Source organism: Mastomys coucha, unplaced genomic scaffold (assembly GCF_008632895.1).
Source record: "Mastomys coucha isolate ucsf_1 unplaced genomic scaffold, UCSF_Mcou_1 pScaffold6, whole genome shotgun sequence".
Taxonomy (NCBI): Eukaryota; Metazoa; Chordata; class Mammalia; order Rodentia; family Muridae; genus Mastomys; species Mastomys coucha.
The window spans coordinates 119786820-119806511 of record NW_022196912.1 but is presented as its reverse complement, the minus strand read 5'-3'; the positions used below and the strand labels follow the sequence as shown (position 1 = coordinate 119806511).

The 19692-nt window shown below is 42.8% G+C and overlaps 1 protein-coding gene across 8 annotated transcripts in view; it reads right to left on the bottom strand.

The window, feature by feature from the left end:
* The window catches only part of Vrk1 (VRK serine/threonine kinase 1), a 65793-nt gene that overhangs the window by 17991 nt on the left and 28110 nt on the right, over positions 1-19692 (bottom strand). For 7 of the 8 annotated variants that reach the window (XM_031355339.1, XM_031355336.1, XM_031355341.1 and 4 more), the window contains exons 2-5: positions 14336-14500; positions 12454-12509; positions 4811-4880; positions 3776-3863 (exon numbers count right to left, since the gene is read on the bottom strand). In XM_031355339.1, the coding sequence (XP_031211199.1) occupies positions 3776-3863; positions 4811-4880; positions 12454-12509; positions 14336-14495 (374 nt within the window). In that variant the 5' untranslated portion in view covers positions 14496-14500. Of the gene's footprint in view, positions 1-3775; positions 3864-4810; positions 4881-12453; positions 12510-14335; positions 14501-18715; positions 18826-19692 lie in introns of those variants that run through there. The other variant, XM_031355338.1, reaches the window with a different exon arrangement.

Here is a 19692-nt window from a genome sequence, read left to right as displayed (position 1 = left end):
GGCTTACAAACTACATTCAGTAAAACTGTCCAAATGGTATTAAGCGATTACACATCAAACACTCAATGGTCAGATCTGCAAAGAGAATACCCTACAAAAATGAAGATTTTTGGTTTTGCCACCCCCCACCCATATCACCTGGACCAGGTAACATTACTTCCTGGGGCCATAATTTTTGGAGAAGTGAAATGAGGAGGCAGGTCTCATCCTTCCTAGGGACTCAAACTCTAGGAGTGCACAGAGACACACTGGAGACCTTCGAGGAACTGCCCAGCTCCTCTGAGCATTACCTTCACCTTCAAAAGTTGTCCAAATCCTAATCAGTTTATGTAAATCACCAACACAAACCACAGGACAAACCCTCCCATGGGATGCTCATGACACAGCAGTCAGGCTCATGAGAGTAAACTACAGACGCTTCCAAGGAAGGAGCAGCCAGCTAACATGGTAACAGAAAGCACAGGGTCCTGTCCAGCTAAAATGAAAAGACGGTGTGGTAATAGAAAGCACAGGGTCCTGTCCATTTCTGAATCAGAAGAGAACTAGAGATTCTATGTATCTTTTAACGTTTTAACAGGTAAAGTTTATGTCAAAGTCACACTATCAAGTAGAAGCAAAATATATTCATTTGTGTTAAGATTCCTGCTACCTGATCTATACAGGAATGTGTCTTCCCAATATCCTGGGTATGGCAAGTTGTGCAAAGCTGAGAGAGAAGAGTAGGGTACACACATTTGCCTTTACAAACAAATCAACCTCTGTAATCACTACAAGACTTTGAATAACAAAGAATAACCTTTGCCAACAGTCTGTGCCTTAGGGTTACTACTGCTTCAACAAAACACCATGATCAAAAATCAAGTGGAAGAAAGAGTTTATTTGACCTACACTTCCACATCACTGTTTATCACCAAAGAAAAGTCAGGACAGCAACTCACACAGGGCAGGAACCTGGGGGGGGGGGGGGCAGCAGCTGATGCAGAGGCCATGGAGGGCTGCTGCTTACTGGCTTGCTGTCATGGCTTCGCAGCCCAGAGGTGGCACTACCCACAATGGACTGGGCTATCCCACATTAATCACTAATTAAGAAAAAACGCCCAGGCAGTGTTGGTGCATGCATTTAACCCTAGTACTTGGTAGGCAGAGGCAGGTGGATTTCTGAGTTCGAGGACAGCCTGGTCTACAGAGTTCCAGGACAGCCAGAGCTATACAGAGAAACCCTGTCTCAAAAAAAACAAAACAAAACAAAAACAAAACAAACAAAAAACAAAAAACAAAAAAAGAAATAAATAAAGAAAGAAAGAAAGAAAGAAAGAAAGAAAGAAAGAAAGAAAGAAAGAAAGAGAAAAGAAAAGAGAAAATGCCCTATGGCCATATGTTTTAGAGATGTTTTCTCAGTTGAGGTTTCTTCATTTCAGATAACTCTGCCATGTGCCACATTGACAAAAAACTAGCCAGCACAGTCTGGAAGAGGATAAACACACTGTTTGCTTCAACACAGAACTACTACTCATGCAGATTACACTGGCCTTTGTTTTATGCACAGATCACCCTGGCACTAATTCTAAATGGCCCCTAAAATAATTCTCTCACCATTTCTAAATGACAAACATTCACACACACACACACACACACACACACACACACTAGCGCATACTCCTGAGAGAACTCTGGGATAGAGTGAAGCTCCTTTTGAGAATGTCAATCAGGTAAGGTCTCTGATGTTTCTTTAGGAAAACATCAATCAGTTCAAACAATCCCAAATGGAAACAGTGAGTATTTCTATGATCCTCACACTGCTCTAAGCTACCTACCCTCCCATTACTCAAATACAACTAAGGCCACTGGCAAGGGAGGAGGCTAGGAGAAGGACCCTCTTTCTATTGTTTTCCTTCAGAAAGACGTACGTACACAATTGTTTTTAGTGCTTCAACCTAACAGTCAACACCTCATCCATAACCAATCTGAGTCTCTAGCTCCACTGAGGAAGGTCTAGCAAAGGTCCATTCCAATGGAGAAGGACTGGCCATCACTGACAATCACCGAGCCACAAACTGCACTTGCTCAGCTGCAGTCACCCATTCTAACTATGCTAAAGCTCCTGCCAGCAGCACCTTCTGAATACAGCTACCCTCTGCCCACTGCCTCTCTCTGGTTCTGATCACCTCACAGCACACTGTTCCAGTAAAACCACCTGTAACAAAAATGGTGGAAGATTCCAGAGAGCCCCAGACTCTCTGAAAGATGAATGGTTCTTTAGTAAATAAAACTGGCAGGCTCACAATGGCTACCTGTCATGGTTTGAATATGCTTGGCCCAGATAGTGGCACTATTAGACGGTATGGTCTTGTTGGAGGAAGTGTGTTACTGTGGGAGCAGGCTTTGAGACCCTCCTTCTAGGTGCCTGAGTCTTCAATCTCCTCCTGTTTGTCTTTAGAACAAGATGTAGAATTCCCGGCCCCACCAGCGCCATGCCTGCCTGGATGCTGCCATGCTTCCCACCATGATGATAATGGACTAAACCTCTGAACCTGTAAGCCAGCCCCAATTAAATGTTGTCCTTGTAAGAGCTGCCTTGGTCATGGTGTCTGTTCACAGCAATGGAAACACTAACTAAGACACTGCCATCCTCAAGTCTTTGCTAACACAGTAGCAATCTGGCTTGGGCATTCCAATGCCTTCCACTCAACAGTGTCTTTCACCAAGACACTTGTGTGATCACTTGGATCTTGCCAGTGGCAGGTTTAAGCATAAGACTTATAAAACTGTGACCATGAAAATGTATGAGGAAGTCGCACAGGACTCCACAAAAGTTTCCTTCATAGGAAAGGGAAACGCACAAGACAATGGCACCAATTTCTGTCGCTGGGCATTCATTGTGTCTGTATGCGAGGTCCAGAAAAGGAGCAGTCTTCCAATAACATGAAAAGGAACCGTGACTGAGAATCCCAGCACCATGAAGGTTAGCTGTGCAGGACAGGCAGAGACGCCCCACTCATGCTCCCAAGGAGCAGGCAGAGGACGGAAAGGTCTGCGCCAGCTCAGGCTTTACAGTGGCTTGAGGCTAGGTTTGGAAAGCAAGACTCCAGCTCAAAAAGTGCAAGGCACAGAACAGGGCCTTTGATAACTGCTGAAGACAGCTGAACCACCACCTGCCTTTACTCTCTAGACACGCCTTTCTAACCAGCAGACTAGCCTCCCATTTATAACTCAGCCTGGCCTTCAGTCTCCTACTCGCTCTGCTCCATGAAGCTGAACTCATCCACTCAGGTACTTCACTACAGCAGGCTGCACAAAAGTGTTAAGGGACCTGCCAACTCTAAGTCCTAAGCCATCTAAGAGGAAAGGTTACTGGGTAAGCAGCCAGCTTTTCTCTCAGGGTTCAGAAATGCTATCTCTAGATGATTCTCATCTGTAACTACTAGACTAAAGCCCTCATAAAGAACAAGACCCTAGTTTCCTTGGAAGATTAGGCATTCAACATGAGATATAAAATGGGATCCTGAGGGCTCTTTTGTATAAAGAACAGGAGAGGCAGGATGTACTCTGTTCTAGTCACCTGGTGCTGCTCCACAAAAGTCCACAGATTAGACTGGCATCCCCATTTAATAGGCCCCCAACACTGTGGTGTACTGAGAAAAGCAGCGATAAGATCTTACTCCTCCCCTCTGCTGTCCTGCAGTACAGAAGCACACCTACAGATATTGTGGATGCTCCATGAGTAACTCCTCACTAAACCAACTCAATAGGAAATGCTCAAAATGGAGATTTTTACCTTTTTCCATGTTTATCATGTAGACCAGATCCCCAGTACTTAGGAACACCAAGGTACTTCAATTTATGTGTACGAATCCATTTCTGAACTAGAAGTTAAAAGAGAGGCCTGTGATTTCAACTGCTATATGTAAACAGTCATTTCAGAGTTACTAAGAGCAGAGCATACTTACATGTGCAACAAAGCCACCTTGAGTCATAAAACAAGATGTAAAGAACACAGGATAACCCACACAAGGTATAATTAAACATAGTGCCCTGTTGTTACCTATCTTGAAACTGTCCATCTATGATACCATTTTTAAAGCACAAAGCAATAGCACTGCCTCTTGAGTTACCTCCTAATCACGGAGTGTGCTTGCTTCCACAAGAAGAATGACTTTCACTCCAAACTCCAGAAGTGTGGGGTTGTCTCCTTCAGTGTTTACATCTCTTCCTCCCCTTGCAAGACTCAGGAGTAGAGGCAGAGGTTCAGCTCCTGCTCTCTCACTGTGAGGAACTGGGGCCTCAGATGAACACATTTGAGAGCAGTAGCCCAGGGTCAGCCCCAGCTCTCACCTCAGGAGCTATCAAAATGCTCAAAAGTCAGAGGCTTTACATGCACACTTGGGACCTAGGCTCATTCATGTATTTTAGGCTGCATAGCATTGATTATTTTACATGCCAAGAGAGCATTCAGCAAATACATCATCACATCAGACTGACTCACGCAAACTCCATTTGAATGGTGTGCACGCATAAAGCAAATGAAATCAGAGACGTAGGATGTGACACTTTAACCTCAGCACTGCGAAATAAAGCCAGGTAAACTACTTATTTTAAAATGTTTACACCTTTTTGTTTTGTTTTTCGAGACAGGGTTTCTCTGTGTAGCCCTGGCTGTCCTGGAACTCACTCTGTAGACCAGGATGGCCTTGAACTCAGAAATCTGCCTGCCTCTGCCTCCCAAGTGCTGAGATTAAAGATGTGCACCACCACAGCCCAGCATGTTTAAACCTTTAACAAGACAATTTTAAACATATTTTTTGTTTCTTACTTTGCTCTGGTTTAGCAGCCCTCTGGTAGAACTTCAATTCAGTGAAAAGAGGTCCATTGTCACTGGGTTCCTTAGAATACAAGAGTCAATTAAAATTGTTGGACTATTTACACTGACCTTTCAAAACGGAGTAAATCTAATTTTTCCTACAAATACAATGTAACTTTGATACTTAAATTTATAAACTATTAAAAGGTTAAGTTCAACTCCTTAGAAATACTTTATATGTTCCCACAATAATTTTTCTTTCTCTTAAGCTCAACTTTTATAATTGAAACATTATACAAAATCAGAAATACAGTTCAGTCTTTGCAGAAGTTTAAAGCAAATGTTTAAACTAATTTTCATCTTTATTAAGCAAAGGCCAACAACCATACTAAATGTATCAACACTAAGAGGCTATAAGAGATTTAATAAAATTCCAACACCTGACTTAGCCAATTGATGGTAGAATCCCAACCCTTTCCCTTGCCCTACTGTAGCTCTACCAAGTTCTTGGAAGTGGAGGGTCATCTGCATTGCAGAGCAAGACCACAGTGTGCCTTGTCTTTCTGACACTGAATCCTCTTTCTCAGACCAACAACCTTAAGACTTTTCTAAAGTCAAAGAGAAACTGGAGCTAAATAACTTGACTAGACAACCCCTATTTCCCATTTCAAGGGACCATTTGAATTATTTGTAAAGAAGCAAACATTTACAAAAAAGATATTTCACACAAGAGATAACAGCCCTTAAGGACTTTCATACTGTTTAACAAATATGGGGAAGAAATCACTTATAATTTTGTTGGCTTTTTAAACAGTGAATTTTGTGTGAGTGATTAATATAAAATAGTATTTACTTAATGTTTGATATTTTATAATGGTTTAAAAACAGTAATAACCTCAAACACGAAAGCAAAGATTTCTAAACTAATCTGAGCAAAATATTTGGGACAGAAGACCCATGTGGCTGGAGTTAAGGATCGGAGCTCATCAGAACCGGCAGACCTGGGCTATGGCACGAGTGTGTGTTCTCCACTTCAGAAGTATCTGCTCCAAATGCTAAAAATAATGTCTGTCCACCACTTCTTCACTGTGGAAACCTCAACTACTACAGAAGTTAATTTTGGTCCTTGAAGTGTCAATTAAAACCCTTGTCACATAGACAGTTCTATCAGCTCAGATGTACAGGATTTCAAATGGCATGGTATCTCCAGCCACAAGGGAACACTTACGCCACAAATGGCCAACACTGGATCAGAAAGAACCTGGGCAGTTCACCATATGTGTACAGTTCAGCCTCAGAAGAGTGGTGTTCAAGGGCTTAGCACCTCACCACGACCCACAGGATCATATCCGTACACAAATGTGAATGCCGAGCCCCGATCGACGTGCTGTGCAAGAAACTCTCCCACCTGTGGCTACTTTCCTAGCAGCAACAGAAGCCAGGAATGTAAGCAAGTGTTTCAAGCCTATGACCAAGCAAGTCACAGAATCAGTGTAAAAGAAGAAGAAAGTGAAACGAAAGAAAAGGAAACTTGGTTCTAGCTTTCAGAATGACTCATTAATAAAACTTTAGCTTAAAAGATGCTCTCCCAAGACCACTCCTGGCTTATTACCAATAGTATAAGATTTTTGATTTATTCAGTTTCAGCCTACATCATATCAACTTTAATTTTCAAGTTCCCTTCAAGCAGTAATTTATTAAACTTATAATTCGAATCAACCATATAAATTAGAACACTCTAATGAAGGCTCCTGAGCACTTTCAGATATTTTTCTGTCCAATAGGCTTCCATTATGACAAAGTAAAGGAGCTACTTCTTGGCGCTGAGCTCCAGCTGAAACGAGCTATCTATGGAGAAAATACCTTAACTCAGAACTAAAATTGTATTAACATATTTCAAATCTAAAATACTTTGCCAACTCTATAATAGCCAAGATTTAGAAAAGAAATTGGGACTGACATTTTAACTAGAATATCACTAAACGTTTCCTTAAGACTTCTAAGTGTCAAAATGACGATGACAACAGGAAAAAAATTAAAATGTGATATATTTCAATGGCACCATCCAAAAGCAACTGGCTGCCATTTAAAAATGAAACTGTACAAAGTTTCTCCTTCTTACCAAAAAAAATTAAGATATCTGAATTAAAAGCTAGAAACACTCATCACAACATGAGGCGAAGTCCCTCCCAGGAGGGAGGCTGTGAAGCACAGGCCCCATCAGTTGTTCCCAAGAAAGGACCACCACACACCAGTTCCTAAGTGGCATCCACTGAAGTCTATCTTCAGGCTTCCAACTCTGCTCCTGTGAAGGTCAGAAGGACTCAGAGAACCAATTTCTTACTGACTCTTAGATTTTGGGGTATTCGGGGGAGAGGTGTCAGAAAATTTTCTACTCGTATTGTCCAAGTTACTTCTTTACTATTTCTTCCTGGCGTGTGTGTGTGTGGGTGTGTGTGTGTGTGTGTGTGTGTGTGTGTGTGTGTGTGTATGAGTGTTTCTATGTATCTGTGTGTCTGTCTGTGTCTGTGTGTGTGCCCTTGTCTCTCTGTGTGTATGAATGTGTCTGTGTGCACACGTGTATGCGTCTGTCTGTGTGTGTGCATGTGTCTGTGTGTGTGCGCATGTCTGTGTGCATGTGTGTACCTGTGTGTCTCTCTGTGAGGGTGTCTGTATGCGTGTGCTCTCACACACAGCCTCTGAAAGCAAGCATAAACTAACATCCTGCGACAGGGCAGTGCTGTCCCACAGCTGCTTGCATCAGCTGAAGGCCCCAAACAGAAACAGAAAGCACTCCTGGGTGGGGAGGGAGTGTGCGGGAGATGCTGAGACATTTAATTTGTATGTGTATGTTATGTTCATGCCAATGCCAAATGCAGGAGCCCTGTGTAACCATGTAGAGCTCATTCACAAAGCTGGCACGTCAGAAGTAACTGAGTTTTTGAGTTCGAATCTCAGAGTACAACTATTGGAAAGGACCTCAGATGAAGCTTAAGGTCTGCAGATACATGGCCTCATCTGTCCCAGCTAAGGTGTGCAGTGCTCCACGTTCTATCTGGTTCTCAATCTGAATGCAAAGGAGTACCTGGCAGACTTATTAAAGACACCAATGGCCAGGCCCTGTGCAATCTCAGGACAACATACAAGGACTGGGAAGCATGGCTTGGCATGTGCTCGTGGAACATTACAAAAGCAATCAACTTAGCTGTGTTTCTTAAATAACTTGCCCATTTTTGCTCTAAAATAAAAGGCATGTTCGTGTTTAGAGTGCATGAGTATCATGGTGTACTTGTTCACAGAGCCACCTTATAAAGAACTTTCAAATACTAAGCTTCATATCTTACTTACTCTTGTGTTGCTCATGCCTAGTTGGTCACTCATGGTCTCTGAAAACATGAACCTTGGCTGGAGTTGCAGCAGTCACAGAAACCTGTCCAGCAGCCAGGAGGCTTTGCACCCATCTCCAGCACTGCATGCACGCACACACGCACACATTTAACAATCTTCATGTGTCTGTGTGAATGGCAACTGTTCTGATTTTAAATCAGAAAAGGTACAATAATCGTTCATGTGTTTGTATTTGATGTCTCCTTCACCTTTAAAGACCACAAAGCTGTCAGAAGGAAAATGACAACCTGGCCTATTCCCAACAGAGGAAAGTAAACGGCATCAAAGGGATAAAAGTGAATGAACAGAAAAGCAGGAAAAGGAGGAAAAAAATTATACCTAAAAAAGTATTTTAAACAACAAACAAAACAAGCATGTAAGAACAGTGTAAGGAGGGGGCTGGAGAGATGGCTCAGCAGTTAAGAGCACTGACTGCTCTTCCAAAGGTCCTGAGTTCAATTCCCAGCAACCATGTGGTGGCTCACAACCATCTGTAATGGGATCCAATGCCCTCTTCTGGTGTGTCTGAAGACAGCAACAGTGTACTCATATAAATAAAATAAGTTAAAAAAAAAAGAAAAGAAAAGAACAGTGTAAGTAAAGGACATTTAAAACAAGGTTACTATGGAGTAATTTAAAATCTACTTAGAGAAAATAAACTCGAACATTTTAACTGACATTATGAGAAGGGAATTAGAAGTAAAACTATATAATAAAAGGCAATCCAGTGACTGACACAGGAATCTAAAGGACCCAAGAATTTCAGTCACCAAGTGAGCAGCAGCAGCTCTAGCTGGGATCCCTCTGCAGCCTGGACAACTGTTCTTCCAGGACCACAAACACGGAAGAGCAACTGAAATATGGGGGGTGAGGGGTGGGGAGGAGAGTACTCACCGCCCTGCACAAAGAGAAGGACAAAGGATAATGGAAGACACAAAACACTAGACTAAGTCTGAAAACAGACATCCTTAAAACCTAGAAATTCAATGCACTCTGATACAGTAACTGGAAATACCTATCCGACGCTCTTCCCTCAGCTAGGTGAGTGAAAGGGGCAGGGAGTGAACACTTAAGGTGAGGCTCACAATTCTAAGATAAAGCATCAGTGATACAGAACATATAGCAAACACAAGTATGCCAATTATGCAGGGCAAAGCAGAACGGTCTGAGAGACTGGACAATGGTCATGAGTCAGGGGAGGCTTGCTTTCTTCTCAATGGAGTCCTTCGAAGATACTGAGGAACTGACTTCCCTACCCCTCCAGATACCATGTTTTCATGTATATAGAAGAAGGCATAGAAATCTCTCAGAACTCCGGGCACATGACTAACATTACAGTAAGAACTCTACTTCCTTTGACCTGGTAGCAACCCATCCCTGTGGTTCAGAAAGAATGTCAGAACACAATGAGAAAGAAAGCTAGCTCCAGACCAGAGGACAGGAAACAGGGAGCTGGCGGCAGGAGACGGAGACAGACACGGCCACTGAGAAGGAAGAGCAGAAGCTGACTAAGGTTCCCACTGCAGACACAGGCTGTAGCAGCTTGAACCTCACAAACTCCGCCAAGGGTTTCAACCCTGCCTGCTGTGCTCTGGGAGATGAGATGGGAAGTGCTCATCCAGAGATCCTTGGATCCAGTGAAACACTACAGGGACCATACAGCTAGTGGGCTGAAACCAAAGCAAGTCAGACTGCAGGAGTCTAATACAGAAATACTTCTAGAAAGTTAAAAACCAAGATACTTTATGAATAAAATCACAAAAGCCCCTACAACGTATGAGCAAAGCAGCTTCCATATGGCGTAAGAAGCCTACCTCAGCCTGCCTACGTAGGGTGTGCACTCCAGGCTCAGTGCAGTATCAGAAGCCATATTAACTGAATAAGGGGAAGGGCTTAGGAGTCAGCCTAGAAGACATATTAAACCATTAAAAAATGAACAGGTAAACTAAGCTGGAAGGAAATAGTTACAACACGGATCTGAAAATAAGATCTATCTACAATAACTCTCTACTCAATTATAAAAAGCTACACAATCCAGTTATTAAAAATAACCTTCTTAAGGAGAAAAGAATCAAGAGACTAAAAAAGTGCTTACCACACAAAACCACACAAATGGTAGACACGCACAAGGAAAAACGGCTCAACAGTGTCCATGCAGTAATGCAAACCTAACAGCAGCCAGACGCTGCACCTCCCTGAGGAAGGCCTGGGAAGGGGGCCTGCTCACAAAACCAGCACACCCGCTTCCACCAAGCACTGCATCAGGCAGAGCAGTCAGTTAACCACTGGCAATACAAAACCCAGCATGGCCACTTTGCAAATATGTCTAGAACCTTTAAAATTCTGAATGTGTACTCTCCCTATTGACAAATAATTTAGCTTCCAAGAGACCCAGAACCCATCCCATCAGAAAAACACTCCAAGCGTCTGTGTGGAAGGTCTGCTCCAAGTCACCCAAACTGGAAACAGCCCAGATTCCTATCAACACATCAATAAAAGGCAGTGAATGAGCTGGTGTGAGGCCACACACCTTTAAACCCAGCACTCAGGAGGCAGAGGCAGGAGGATCTCTAGGAGTTCAAGGCCAGCCTGGTCTACATAATGAATTCCAAGACAGCCAGAGCTATACAGGCTATTCCTGTCTCAAAAAAGAGAGTGGGCAATGTGCTGGCTGGTTTTGTGTATCAACTTGACACAGACTGCACTTATCACAGAGAAAAGAGCTTCAGTTGGGGAAGTGCCTCCATGAGATCCAGCTGTGGGGCATTTTCTGAGCTGGTGATCAAGGTGGAAGGGCCCACTGTGGGTGGTGGCATCCCCTGGCTGGTAGTCTTGGGTTCTATAAGAGAGCAAGCTGAGCAAACCAGGAAGAAACATCCCTCCATGGCCTCTGCATCAGTTCCTGCTTCCTGACCTGCTTGAGTTCCAGTCCGGGGGGGGGGGAGGGGGACAGGGGTGAGATAGACAGTAAATGACTGATATCCTAAAAATACAGGTGACTCTTTTAAAATACCATACTAAAAACACAGCATATATCTGATAGTACCCATAGATAATACTCTAGACAGGGGAAACCTGGGAAGAGAGAGGGCAGGGCTCAAACACAGGACACAGAGCTCTCTAGAGACAGGAGAAAGTTCCAGAGGATATGAGTAAAGCACTTACACATGCCTGTCACAAGTGATTAGCTATAAAGTGTACTGAAAAATTATACTTAGTATATATCTTTAAAATGTTCACTAAAACAAAGGCTAGCAATGGCTCAGTGGTTTAAGCACTGGCTGCTCTTCCAGAGGACCTGGATGGCTTCCCAGCACCACGTGGCAGCTCACCATCTGTAACTCCACCTTCAGGGGACCCAGTGCCCTCTTCTGCCTCAATGGTACTGTGCACGCACATGATGCACAGACACAGATGCAGGCAAACACACAAAATAAACAACTTAGAAAGAACAACCTTGTCTAAGATACTTGGTTCCTAGAGCGTAGAGTATACTTCTATTTGAATACAATAAAGTGAACCAATGAATTCTGAGGCACTCCTGACTCCCAGCTTCTATAACCTTTAAGCAGAAGAAAGGGCACAGGGAATAGGGCACTAAACTCTCCAACTACTGCTCTGCTGGCTCTTCTGTTTAACAAGGATCCTCACAGATCAAAAAATGGGGTGAGTAGAGGTATAAACAATGTTGATCAAAACGATAAGTGAGTGAGTGATAAGGAAACACGAGTTCTCTGGTCTGTAACTGGTCTAACTACTCGGCGTCCAACAGGCTGCTTGCTGCCAATCCTGCGCACCCAGAACTGCAGCCTGAGCACTGCGGAGAAAACTACCACTGCAGGGAAGTCACTTCTTAAAATGAACAGGAAAGGGAGTAAAACTGACAGCAGCAGGCAAAGTTAACACACACATACACAAACAAATGTCCAGAACAAAATAAAGTCAGCTTAGCATGATGTTGCAGGATATAAATATAAAACACATGTGCCTGAGGCAAACAGCTGAGACAGTCAGTCCCACCCCTGCAGACCTCTGTGGTCTCTCAGACACCCTCAAATTGTGCCACTCTAGTATGGGGGAGCTGGAAACTCTGAATTCAAGTTACTTAAAACTATAAAGCTACTATGTGTCTCATTAAATATTTATGAAAGATTATTAACAATGCAGTACCTTATGGTTTAACCAAGTCTGGTCATCAAAAAAGATGCTTTACAAGATAAATACCAATTACATTGAGAAAAGAAAAAAAATGAACAATATTTTCTTACCACTTTTACAACACAGGGAGCGTCACTGCCAACCGGTCTGGAAGAATTTGTGTCCGCTGTTTAAAGAGAGACATTTATATCAGAACAAGGAAGGAGTGTTGCCATAGACAGGCTATGACAGATGCTTAGGCCTACAGCCCTAAGACCCTCTGAGGTGTGAATCCCAGATTCCAAATGCCATTTTAGATCATCATCATAACACTGTACCTAGTCTAAGATTTTTTTTCATATGTAGGATGTATCTAGCAATTTTAGGTTTCTTCAATTTAATCAGATGTTACAGGAAGTTGTTACACAAAGTTAAAAACTCTTTCTTTCATTGAGAACCCTCTGGTGCTTTGTATGCTGATACACTATGAAACCCTGGATGATGGGACTGCGGAATCCCTAGGTCTAGTCAGCTGTAAAACCCTTTAGGAAAGAACATCTGGAGGCCGAGGAGCTGACTCCAGTCCTGGTTAGTACACAGCAACACTAAGGCCATTGCCATGCAGAACAGCAAGTTCTCCAACCTCATCAACAAGGATCTTCACATCATTTTTCTAAGAAATGAGAATTTGGAAGTGGACAGGAGGGAAAAATCCTTCTACTTCTGGCTATCATTTGAGCAGTAAAATGCAGACATCAAGTAAAATACATAGTATAGTATACTATGATAGAAGCATCACTATGGGGGCTGGAGAGATGGCTCAGTGGTTAAGAGCACCACTTGCTCTTCCAAAGGTCCCGAGTTCAAATCCCAGCAACCACATGGTGGCTCACAACCATCTGTAATGAGATCTGACGCCCTCTTCTGGGGTGTCTGAAGACAGCTACAGTGTACTCATATAATAAATAAATAAATAAATAAATAAATAAATAAATAAATAAAAAAGAAGCATCACTATGATGCGATAGAAGAAATGGAGGGAATATTTAAACAGTACGGGAGGTAGGCAGTGTTGTAGTGTGCTAAAGGAGTCTGCGTGTCACTGAAACTATGGAGCAGGCTAGGCCATGGGTGCTCACAGGAACATATTTCACACAGCCCCCAGGATGGGAGTGTTACATGAGTTGCAAAGCCAGGAGACCAATATACAGAGAGAAAGTGGAAAGCAGACAGTGCAAACCCCCATTACAAAAGGAGCAGAGAGCAAATAAGAAGGCTTTAACAGACAGGGAGAAGACTGGGGTTGCTGCTGCAACTGCGACACGGGCCTCCAAGGTTTGCCCAAAGGACTAGCCTGGTCCAACTGGGACTAGGCTGCTTAGGAGGGCTGTGCACCAGCCAAGACAAAAGCAGACAGAGCAGTGGGCAGAGCATGGCCTGACAGCTGCACAGGTCCAAAGTAGTACTAGCAACTGTGGTCTCTGCCTCCCACATACTAGGACTATCGGTGTGTGTCACCACTGCCACCCAGCAGGTAAACCATTTTTAAAATGTTGATAATTCAGTAAACTCAGAGAAGATCAGGATTCTAACTTGGTTTCCAACTATCCCAAGGTAAGTATGCTAACTAATACAACTAACAGAGGTCAAGCCCAACATGAAGTACAGACATTTTTAAAAACCCATAGCTGTAAAAGATCTGTTAAATGAGTTAAACACAGAGTTGGAGTCAACTGTACCTGGCTGAGGTGGAGAGAAAAAGGATGAACACAGCTCTCTTTCAGTGTCAAGAGAGTTTGACTAGTCTGGGTAGCAGTCTGAAGATTCTAAGGATACTGTGTTTATGAGTGACAGTATTTCAGCTTTTTGTTCTTTTTGTATAATAAGATGAGCCATCTTCTTCTAATATGTCAAAAGAGAACTTATGATCAACCACACACTCCTCAATGAGAGACTATCCCATAAGAAGCATTTGAATCTTCCCACTGATGACTAGAAATCACAAGCACTCACCCAGATAGATGCAGCCAAAGCCACCTTGGCCAATAGGCAATCCCAGTTTCCATTCCTTCCTAGACATGTCGGTTATGACCTCCCCAGCAGCAAACTGCTCTGCAAGGTGCCTCTTTGCAGGTCCCTGTCTTCCAGCCTGAGCTGCTTTGACGCGGGGCATTTTCACTGTAACGCAAAACAAAGCAACTTTGCTCACAATTATAACCTTAGAAGTGTTCAAAACATTCCCCTACAGAAGGCTTCTACTCAACAGGGGCTATTTGAGACTAGAGTCTCAATTGTCTAGTCTAGTAATTCTGGTCTTTAGCAGCTAGGATCCTATTTGGTTGTCAGTAAGCTTGGAAGAGGAGACCATAAATAAAATGACCTATGCAGTTATGGAAAGCACTTTAAGTCCCAGTGGCATATCATCTATGACTACAATACTATTTAGTAACAACAAAACAAGGACTGTTTAGCACAACTGAGGGAAGGCATGCAGTAAGAATGCACACCATCTAGTAATACAGCCAAGAGACCCCCAATCAGTACAGATGTGCTAAGGGAAGGTATGCAGTTAGAACACACACCATCTGGTAATGCAGCCACAAGATCCTTAGTCAGTAAAGATGTGCTAATAAGAAGCACAAGCACAGAGACCATAATTTTAGTTTAGGTGTGTACAAGGCAGAGGACAAGGGCATCTGGGCCACAAGTGTCGGTACTGAGTAGGAAGGCTGCAGCAGCCCCACTCACAAAGGAGGGCCCAGGCTCAGCAGAAGTGACACACACCACCAGCTAGTTCCACAAAGTCCTGGCCATCTGATATGTCCCTTCTCCCTGGGCATTCTGGAGAAGTAACTCATTTGCTTTTCTCACCAGCACAAGTGTAACAGTGTTCTGGGAAAACTATTTTACTGGGGAAGAACACGCTGGAATCAAAGCTTTGGATCTAAGTATGTAACTGGCTAGTTGGGAAATCTTGATTAAAGTCTAAGCTTCAAGTGTCTCAGACACAACTCACTGCACCATGTACAACTGTGTATGCACATAAACCTGTGCTATATGAGTCCAAATCCTTCTGTCTATCAACACTGACTCCTTAAACAAAAGATTTCCTTAAGATTCTACAATTCTCTAAAAACTGCAGAAGAGAGAAGCAGAGAGGGGAGTGACTGAAAAAGACTGACCTGCAACACTTAGAATGCTATTTCAAATGGGAGTCTGCTAAGGTGTGACATCTGAACTCAGTTATACTAAATATACAGACTATACTAAAGATTCATTTTCTTGGATCTTGGAGAGGTGGCTCAGTGGTCAAAGAGCACTGACTCCTCTTCAGGGATCTGAGGTTCAATTCCCTGCATCCACATAGTGGCTCACAACCATCTGTAACTCCAGCTCCAAGGGATCCATGTAGCCTTCAGGCCTCCTCAAGTACCAGTCATGCATATGGCGTGCACACACACATGTGGACAAATATTCATATACATAAAATTAAAATAAACATTAAGAAAATCAATGATTTATTTTCTTGTTTTTTAAAGTATGTGTATGAGTATCTGTCTGTGTGGGTCCATGAGGAGGCCAAGGGTATGAGATTACCCAGAGTTGGAATTACAGGTTTCTAATTGTGGGTGCTGAGAACCAAACTCAGGTCCTTACAAGAACAGTATGTGCTCTTAACTGCTAGACTATCTAATTTTATCACCACCTCTGCCTGCCCCCACAGTATTAGATTGGAAACTTCAGCAAATACCCACCGATTATCACTACAAATGCATGAATTCCATATATGCAATATATAAGCATATATACTGTGACAGCTAATCTTGGTTGTCAACCTGACTACATCTGGAATCAACTGAAACCCAAGCAGCACAATACAGGATGAAAGGCTTTTCTTGATTAGATTATTTGAGTTAGGGAGATGTACTCTAAATCAAGAGGTGAAAGAGGAAAATTTTGATTTCTGCCTGCTTGCCATCACTATCCCTGCCAAGTTCATCCATCCTATTGCTGAGACATTCCTTCACTGGGATTAGAACCTACTTCTTCAGGACTTCCCTGAAACTCCAGCTCCAGTCTGGGACTGTTGAGATACCCAGTCTTCTCCTCTGTCAGGAGACAGCCACCAACAAACTACTCACACCACAGCCAAGAGTCATGCTTATAGATCTCCTTCAATAGGTATGTTCATTCCATCAGTTCCATCTCTTTAGAGAACACTAATGCAAACACTTTATTAACTGATGGGGAAATCTTTAAATCTAACTTTTCTCTTAAAAAAAAAAGCTTTATGCATTTTCCAATTTCAAACTTCTCTGCAGTGAAAGCACCTTCAAAGCAAAGGGACAAGGGCTAGCACTTCCTCAGACGGGTTCTCTCAAGGTACTTTTTAATCTGCGCTGAAATCTTGCCCCACAGTATTTTGGTGACAGCCATGGCAACTAGGACTTAAAACAGGAAGAAAGATTAACTTCTGCACCTCGCACCTCGGTGACAACTCAACTAGAAGAACGAAGCTGAACACATAGCAGTCCTGGCACTAATGTGATTCCTTCTAAACTTCATCCGGCTTTATCAGATCACAGCAATTTCCTATTTGATTATTTCCTTATAGTTGTCAAAACAGTTTTAAATGACTTTTAAAATCTTCTTTCTGTAACTGAAGTGTCTGAACAGTTTTTTCTAAAATTCTTTTCCCATGCAATAAAAATACCATGTTGTAACTGAAAACTCTGCCTCAGCACTTACTTCATATAGATTTCTTGTAAATAAAGTGGAGTTTTTTTTTCCATTCCAAATAAAACTATTGGCTTTTATTTTTAGTCTTACTCTCGAAGCCAGCTATTTGGAGCTTACTGGGACAATTAAGATCAGGAATGCTACTCCTAAAACTACTTCAACAGAATAGCATCACATCATGTGCCTGTTGAGCTCTGAAGAGGCTGGGTGTGGTACAGTCTCCATGAGTCCCTCCCCTACATACCCAAACCACTCAGAAGAAGACCAGAGTGAAGCTCAGAACCTTAGGAAACATTCACAGGAAAACTGGGAAACGCTTCCTGTGTCCACACCACCATGTAAGTAGATAAAAGACAAGGCTGGTTCATACCATTCCCAAAACTTCAAAACAGAAACTCCCCACCCCACCCCACCCACCCAGCTCAAGAGAAGATGCTGGGGCTGCAACCAAAGTGAGCTTCACAAGGACATCACAAGTAAGTTAACTTCTGGACTCCCGAACAGGACACAAACCTGAACACTAGAGAACAGCAAGCAACAATGTGCAGTTGTGAAGCCATGTCCCACACAAGTGACCACTGGGGAGGTACATTCCTTCAGAAAGATTACCCCCCCAAAAAAACTCACTATGGCTATTTCAAAACAAAACAACAACAACAAAAATGCCAGGTATGTTTGGTGGCTGTTAACCAAGAACACTGTATAAAAGTAGAACAGCATACAGGAGAACAGTGACTGCTCAATAATCCTTCCAGGTATCCAGTCAAGCAAGGTCAAAATTCTAAATGCAAAATTCCAGAAATACACAATTCATAAACTGTAACACTGTGTGCCATTCTGAGTATGGATACATCCAGAGCCAACCATCATCCAGCCATAGATGCCACTCACCTCTTTCTGATTCATCCGCACTACACATGCTGCCCTCCCATCAATCACAGGAGCCATCTCAGTTTCCAAAGTGTTGGTGATTCTTTTCACAGTGCTTGTGTGTGGCAGGCCATCAGCACACCACTACCTCAGAGTGAGACAGATGTCTGAGATGTGGAAACCACAGCCACCTCACATATCAGACCCTCTTCTGATGGTTTTGTTCTTGGTTACTACCATACTCTCACCTTACAAACTAAAGGAGGATCCCTATTATACATTGGTTGAGGCTCCACCACCAGCCATGGTTTCTGGGATCCATTGTGTTCTTGGAATGACTCACCTGGGATAACAGAGGACTGATGTAATTAGGTGACATCCTTAATCTATTATTCCTTTGTTCCTTAAAAGTCATAAATGTGAGGTAAGAAATAAGAGGTCCAGCTTAAAATGCTGTACCTGAAGTACACACAGGTGTAGGACAAGCCCAGCACTAGGAAGCCAAACACAAAGTTCATAGCCTGCCTAGGCTGCAATAGAAACTGTATAAAAAACTGTAACTATACTTGAAATTACCTCTTTTGAAAAACCTACATATACATGCACAAGCCTTCATATTAGTAATTCCACTCACAAAAATGCTTAGGAACAATAACCAAGCCAGGAACTTAATGCGTGCATCCCCTAGCATATGAACTATATCACGGAAACACTATTTCCAGTAAAAGAAACCTCTCCATGTCAAACTGACTCAGCCAGGAAAGCACAACAACCTAACTTTACCTCAAAGCGCGGGTGAAAAGCTGCCCAGTAGTGTGCACTGCAGTCCCAGCAGACAGGTAGAGCAGGAGACAGGTGGACTCTGGGGCTCACTAGCCAGCCAGCCTAAACCCACTAAGAGGCTCCTGAGGAATGACACCTGAGATGGACCTCTGACCTCACAAATGAACCAGAGCCTCTTCCTACCATCATAAACATCCCTAAAGCCTTTTCTGTCGGTCCCCTGGCTGCCCTCAGCAGGCTTTTCCTGGCATGTGCTTCAGGAGGCACAACTATCTTGACAGCTTTATCTGAGGTCTAGACCCCTCCCCACCCACTGCATTGGAAACCCCTTTTATTTTCTGGATAAGAGCAACAGGAAGTCTCCTAGTTTCTGAGAACAGGAAAGCTGGCTGTCTCGATCTACTGTTGCTTTGCAGGCAGTTTCTGAAAATGATAATTTCTTTAACCCTGGAACCCAAGCTCACAAAAATGAGACAAGCACAAGTACTCGCCTTATTAAGTTAGTGAGTGTTCAAAAGAACTGCAGACACTGATTTCAATTAAACAACTACTTAAGTACATTAGAGGTATCTTCTAATAACGAAACCAATTCCAGCCCTGAGGCTTCTATTAAGGAATACACAGAAGAGCCAACCTGTAGGAAAGTTCAATCTGTGCAATTTCAGAACCCTCAGCTCAAGCCTCCTGTAATAACAGCCTGTGCAACAGAGAAGAAAGCCGGTTCATCATCGCATGAGGGTTACATAATCTGACCATTTCTTTTCCCTTTGATTCCAAATGAAATGCAGATGTAACTGAAAAGCACATCAAGATGCAAATCCACACTGCCCTTTGCTGAAATCACCCACTGTTACATTCTATATTAGCATATTCACCAAAATTTAATTGTAAACAGAGTGATTATAGTACTAAAGTTATTAAATACACAAAGCAAGCTTGGAACCATACATATTCAAATAGAGTTTTAGCAGCAGATC